Source organism: Orycteropus afer, unplaced genomic scaffold (genome assembly GCF_000298275.1).
Source record: "Orycteropus afer afer isolate SDZICR_OR568_19922 unplaced genomic scaffold, OryAfe1.0 scaffold00066, whole genome shotgun sequence".
NCBI classification, from domain to species: domain Eukaryota; kingdom Metazoa; phylum Chordata; class Mammalia; order Tubulidentata; family Orycteropodidae; genus Orycteropus; species Orycteropus afer.
Window position 1 is genome coordinate 7233764 of NW_006921653.1, and position 7081 is coordinate 7240844.

Sequence of the window (7081 nt, forward strand, 5' to 3'; positions counted from 1 at the left end):
AGCAACAACATTGGGGATAGAATTTACTATACTTCTGAGAAATTTTAGGCAAATTTACATTTCTGTTTCTGTGATAAATTTCACAATTTTTTGCTTTTTCTTGTATAGCCTAATGCTAAATGCCCCTTATGCAGAAATAATATAGATGGAAGCAATTTATTGGAATGTCCTCCAGAAGAACTGGCATCCATCACTGAGAAAAAGACTAGTATGGAATGGACATCCAGTTCAAAGGTAAAATACATATGTGCAAATATTTGATTTGATCATTTTGGGTTTATATAAGGAATTGCATACTTTATATAAAAATACTGATTTTAATTTTAGTCTTATCATTTGATTAGCTTGCTATATTGGTGGGTACTAGCTTTTTGTTTATTTCTAGTTATGAATTTGGGAGGAGAGAGAAAGGTCAGATTATTATATTCTCTTCATTATATTTTTAATTAATAGTCTTTTAATACGGAGCTCTGGTGGCGTAGTGCCTAAGGCATTTTGACTGCTAACCAAAAGGTTGGAGGTTCAAATCTACCAACCATTCTGCCAGAGGAAGAGTGCGCAATCCATTTCCATAAAGATTTACCACCTCGGGAATCCAAAGGCAGTTGCTTTGAGTCAGAATTGACTCGATGGCAGTGAGTTTGGTTTTTCATTTTTTCAGTCTTTTAATGCTGTATTATAGGGAAATATGTCAGGACCTTTCTTTTCATAATAAATGAACATTTACAAAAAAATTTGAGTATATTTTGCTAATTCAAAATGGAATAATGGATTCTCTATTTTTTTTTTTTCAGATTAATGCCTTAATGCATGCATTGATTGACTTAAGAACGAAGAATCCTAATATAAAAAGTTTAGTTGTTTCTCAGTTTACAACGTTCCTCTCTCTAATAGAAACACCACTTAAGTAAGTTCAAAGTGTTTCTCACTTTGAGTGAAAGGATTTTGTTTTGATTTTCAGAGCAAAGAGAGAATTGATGTTTTATTGGTTTTTATTCATTTCATCCATCTGAAATATTCAGAATAGCAATAAAGAAAACTCTGTGGTTGCATAGGAGTTTAAAGAGTAAGTTCTGAATTTTCCAACATACCAGTAGGTGCTTGGTAAACGTTTGTTAAGTGAGTGAAAAAATTGCATGAAGACATTTGTAATTAATATTTTTTATATAATGTAGTAAGTGCACTTACCTCTCTTTCCCCCCATTTAGAGCTTCTGGATTTGTGTTTACACGTTTGGATGGTTCTATGTCCCAAAAGAAAAGAGTTGAATCAATTCAGTGTTTTCAAAATACTGAAGCAGGATCTCCAACTATAATGCTTCTGTCTTTAAAAGCAGGTGGAGTTGGTTTGAATCTTTCTGCAGCTTCTCGAGTGTTTTTAATGGATCCAGTAAGTCATTTTGTCGACTTTTAGATGTGTTGTTATTACTAGTTGCCAGTGAGTTGATATTGACTCATGATATCCTGTGTCTGTGTATGTCTGTGTGTATGTCAGTAGAACTGTGCTCCAGAGGGTTTTCAAATACAGATTTTTTTTTTCAGAAAGGAGATCCCTAGGTCTTTCTCCCTACGCACCTCTTGGTGGATTCAGACCTCCAAATACCTTTCAGTTAGCCATGGAGAACACCTCTACTTCCTTCAAAAATAAAATAATAATAATTAAAAAAAAACTATATGATTAAAAACCTTCATAATTATAAGCACTTAGGAAAATTCTTGGGCAAACTGTAGAAATAGATAAATATATAATAATAAATTAGTACATGTGTCTTGAGGGCTTTCTCTTAAGTGCTTTACATATGTCAGCTGAAATCCTCACAGCATTTTTAAGACAGATGAGGAATGAAGCCCAGTGAAGTTAAATAACTTGCCTAACATCACACAGCTAGTAACATGCAAATCTAGGATAAGAGTCTGTATTTTTAACTGTTTATATGCTATTCTACATCTCATCTACATATAGCATAAATGTCTATTAACTGCACTACTTTAGGGTAATGATTCATTCTACGAAATAAATAATGAGATCCTGCTTTGTGTAAGGCTCTCGCAATCGAGTGGTAAATGATATACATGAAATAGCTGCTTTCATGTTTTTAGTGGTCTTGAGCTTTAATGTGCATTAAAAATTCTGTTAAAATTATGTTTTTGACCTCTGCCCTCAAAGATTTATTTCTTGAGGAGACCCAGAAAGCTGCATTTTGAACATACAGTGTAGGTAATTCATGAGCATGTGGTCCAAGATCAAAATTTGTGAAACAAATACCATTAATGGAATGTTGTGAGTAAATTTGGGTGCTTATGCAGTGTTACCGTTGGTGTGCAGTACACATGTAGGGTAAGAGTGGAAGCTAAAATTTTATTCACCAAGCTGTATGACCCAGTGCTGCACCTAGGAGCACCTTTTTCTAATTGCATAAAGGGACTGTTTATGTTTATGCTGGAGGCACCTGTACTACTTTACTATCTAATTTGCACTGGGTACTATTTGGGATTTAAGTTGTGTGGGTGTTAAAGCTTGTTGCCTGGAACTCAGGAGTATTCATAACATGTAGAAAGTTTACTGAGATTCAAATTTGAGCTATTCTGGTGAGGCTACCTAATTGACACATGCGCATGTTACCAAAGGTTGGTTTCTCCACTGGGAATAACCTACCTTAAAAGTTTATAACGAGAGCCGTGGTTAGGCATTAATGGTCAGTTTTGTGGATGGCAGTGGTCTGTTGTATTTTCTTGCCTTAGTGATGTATTAAATCTTCGTTAGAATTTAAGTATTTTATTAAAAAATCCACTGTAACTATAGATTAAGTTACATATTAACTAACTCCATTATATCCTAAAAGTGGATATATTTTTTTCTTATTTAAAAATTTTTTTGATTTGGGTGAAAGTTTACAGAGAAAATTCAGTTTCTATACAGCAGCTCACATAAGCTTTGTCTCAGGACATTGACTGCAATTTTCCACAATGCAACAGCTCCCTTCCCACTTCCTCCCCATAGTTACTTCTTCCCTGTGTCCATCCCTTCATGCACTCCTGCCCTCTGAGCTATCTCCCTGTGCATACTCAGCCCTTCTATTCTCCCGTGATTGATCTCTCCAAGGAGTGTATCTACCTACTGTAAATGTTCAGTTCATATGCTTGTCTTTTGTTTGGCTGGAAGCCACAGGAGTATGTTCAGTTCCAGACCTGAAGGGCAGCTGGAGGCCATAGTCTCAGTGGTTCTACCAGGCTCTATCAAACCAGCAAACCTGGTCCCTTTTTTTGTTTTGTTTTTATGATTCGATTTTAAGTTTTATTCCACATTAATCTCCCACTCTACCCAGGATCTCCTACGTAGATCCCTCCGAGTGGTTGAGAGTGGTAGCCAGGCACCATCTAGTTCTGGTCTCATACTTTTATAGGCTAAGGATCGCATGGTGTGCCAGTTGCTTGGACTAATTGTTTCCATGAATCTTTGGTTTTCTTCATTCTGGTGGCATACTGCCTAAGGCATTTGATTGCTAACCAGAAGGCTGGCGGATCAAACCAGCCACTCCTCCCACTCCTTGGAAGCAAGAGTGAACAATCTACTTCCATAGTGATACCTCTTCAGAAACCCAAGGAGGGGGAGGGGTCGATAAGAGTCCTTTGGTGGTTTTTTTTTTAAAAAATACGTAAACTTTTTTTTTCCTGATAAGCAGATGCAAATCACTTTAATAGAAGAAGAGAAAAAATACAAGCAAAAAGAAATTATTAATAACTATTTATGTTGCATGCTTATTATGTGTTAGGTCCTTTATTATATATCAGAAACAGTGGAGTGCAAGACAGTGATGAGAATGCCTGTCTGTCCTAGTAATGATGGCAGTGGGAGGGGCATTATGTTTTTAAGTGCATTTGTAATTTCAGTCAGAAAAAAGTGAATGAATAATATTGAAATGAAAAGATTTCTGCAGAACACTCACAGAGCAGGGCAATAATAAAGTAATTGATGTTCTTACTAGGCCTGGAATCCTGCTGCTGAAGACCAGTGCTTTGACAGATGCCATAGACTTGGCCAGAAGCAAGAAGTTATCATCACAAAAGTGAGTTTTAAAACTATCTTTTGAGATTAGATTGATATGAGTTTTTTATAATTATACAAAAAATATTTGAATATGTTATTGTAAAAGATTAAAATATACAGAGCAAAGTATGAGGAAACTACCATCAGTGGTTTAATATATGTGCTCCCATATTCCTTACTGAATATTTATATACTCACATTTATGTATATAATTCTTTTAAAAAAAATTATTTTAAAGATAAATGGATCATACTTTAATATTCTGGTGTGTGTTTTATGTTTGTTTCTTAACAGTAAGTACTGGAGAGATTTTCCATTTAGGTCAAACTCTTTAACATCTGTGTGATATGCTTCATAATACAGATATATCATTATTTAACCAGTCCTTTGGTTTTTTTTTTTTTTTTTTTTTTTGCTAATAAATGCAGTGCCATAGTAATTTTTATTATACATACATTGTTGTGCTTATGCAGGTATGTAGATTAAGAAAAGTAGAATATGTATTTAGAATTTTTATTAGATGATTGCCAAATTTCTTTTAGAACAGGCTCAATAGTAGAAGAAAATGATGCAAATATATGCTTCTGTGATGGTTAAAAGAATGCCATTCTGATTTGCATTTACCTAATTATTTGTGACCTTGAACATATTTCACTTATTTATTTTCTCCTAATATTTCTTCTGTGAATTGCCTACTAATCTTTCACATAGCATTCTTAAATATTAACTATAGTTTATAGTACAACACTACTGTATAGGATAAAGGAACCTTTTAATACATTGATTTTAATCCTTTGTTATGTATATTGGAAATGATTTATCCTAGTCTCTTCTTATTTTTGAATTTAGTGTGTGTGTGCTTTTTGTCTTGGAAAACTTTAACATTTTTTATAGTTTAAGAAATAACTTTTTGAGATTCAAAATGGAGTCTTGTCAGTAAGTACCACGCTATTTCCCTCTAGCATCTTAGTGCTTGAAAAACTAGATACAGCAGTATGAATTAGGGATTTTGGTGCTCTGAACAGCTCACTAAATCAGAGTGCACCAAACACAGCAGAGCAGAATTAGAGGAAAGGCACAGGGAGATTATTTAAGAAAGATCTACCTGGCGGAGGACGGGCAGCCGAGAGAGGCCATTGGAAACTTCCCTGGGGCAGTCACTGACTGGCGGGCGAGGGCGGCCACCTGAGATCTCTGTGAGCCAAGAAAGAATACACCCTATCTCTGCATACTAGGGACCACACCAGCATCCCAGCAAACAGCCCCAAGGATCTATCTCCAACACCTGATTTTATCAGTAGCTTGGGTCACCTAAATGCAAACGGGCATGCGCAGCACCACTGAAAGTCAAGCGGAGAGCTCACTGGTGCTCCAGGAGGGTGAGCTCGCTCTCCCCTCAGCAGGTCACTGAGTGGGTTTGGGTCAGCCTGGGAGACATTGTGCTTATCTTTGTCACTGATATCTGGACCACAGTTTATTAGCAGGTCCTCTCCCGACTCCAGCACAGCTGAAATCACGCACATCTTTGGCGCTGCAGGTGGGTGGTATCACAGACAAACTCCTGAGACATTCGCAGTCTGGGGAAGTTGCGCCAGTGCTGCGGGCAGATGGGGTGGGGGGAGAGGAAGCCGTGACTGAGTGCGTTCCTGGGAATTTGCCTTGGATCGGCTTTTTGGCACTGAGGGGCCTCGGAAGCAGGGTCTTTGAGTGTGCCTGAGCCTGGCAGAAAGTGGAAACTCCCTAACAACAGGAATCTTTCCTGAGATTGAGCTGAGGACTTGTAAATAAGTACGTCATCAATAACAGCCTGACAAAGCCCTAGAAACCTACCCTAGCAACACCAAGCTTTCCTCCTTCTGCTCCCACCTTCTCCGCCAATAACTTTGCTCATTCAATAGAAGAAACCATATTCAGCCAATTACCATAAAACCTCCTGCTTCGAACTCTAAACCCTCTTTACGACAAACAGCAACACATAACCACATTCTACACAGTGATTCTACCATCACAAAGAAAACAGCAGAAAAACCCAACATACCTGAATCAATAATAAAATAAAATACACCAGCTTCATCTTTTCAAAATATTAAACCATAAATCCAAGACAAAACAAATCAACACGTAACCAGCAGATAAAGACAACCTAAAGAGTCAGCGCTCTACCAGATTCCAGGGGCTTAAGAAGAGGTTCTGCTTTCCAGTAAGCCCAAGGATACTCCGGACCTGCATGACTGAAAAAGTCCTAGTTTTCCCTTTTTTTTTTTTTTCTTTAACCAGTTCCTGATTAAAAAAATTTTTTTTTAATTTAAATTATTTTTTGTTTCTTTATTTTCTCATGACTAACCCCATTACTTGGTTTTTTTATTTGCATTTTTCCCATTTTTTTTCTTATTATTCTCCTTCTCTACCTTTTTTCTCTAGTGCCCTACCCCCAGATGTTGTAGGTTTTCTTGTTTTGCTCGTCTTTTCTCCATTTTTTCTTTTTTGCGTTATTGTTCCTGTGTGATTACATGGTGTATTTTTTGTCCATGTGCTCTTAGTTTTTTGATGGTTATTCAATTGTAATTTTTATCTAACTGAGTGGGAGAAAGCAACAGTCCCCATAAGATACAAGTACACCCACAACTCCTACAACTTCACTTACTGAGCAAGAGCCAGCACCTCCTTCTCCACCAATGGGCCAACGATAAAAAACCATGAAGAAGAGCCTGAATCACCCTTGGCTGCTCTTCACAAATAGTTAACAGAGATCTTAATGCAATACCATGATATCTCAGAGACAACAGACCATCACAGTCCACACAAAGAAGCAGGATAAAGTGGTAGAAACAAGGGAACAGGATACAAACCCATAACACATCCCTGAGGAAGAAGCAGCATTGGAACTCTCTGATAAGGAATTCAAAAGAATTATATTTAGGTATCTTCAAAGGACTGAGAGACAGACCAAAGAAAACACAGAAAAAACCTTAAAAGAATTTTGGAAGAAAATACAAGAACAAAATGACAAAATAAATGAAAAATTAGAAATGAT

General features: G+C 36.7%; 1 protein-coding gene across 1 annotated transcript in view; it reads left to right on the forward strand.

Moving 5' to 3' along the window:
- The window catches only part of HLTF (helicase like transcription factor), a 75852-nt gene that overhangs the window by 61392 nt on the left and 7379 nt on the right, over positions 1-7081 (forward strand). Inside the window, exons 17-20 of the mRNA XM_007940209.1 lie at positions 109-234; positions 795-907; positions 1209-1389; positions 3986-4066. Coding sequence (XP_007938400.1) covers positions 109-234; positions 795-907; positions 1209-1389; positions 3986-4066 — 501 coding nt within the window. The remainder of the gene's footprint in view (positions 1-108; positions 235-794; positions 908-1208; positions 1390-3985; positions 4067-7081) is intronic.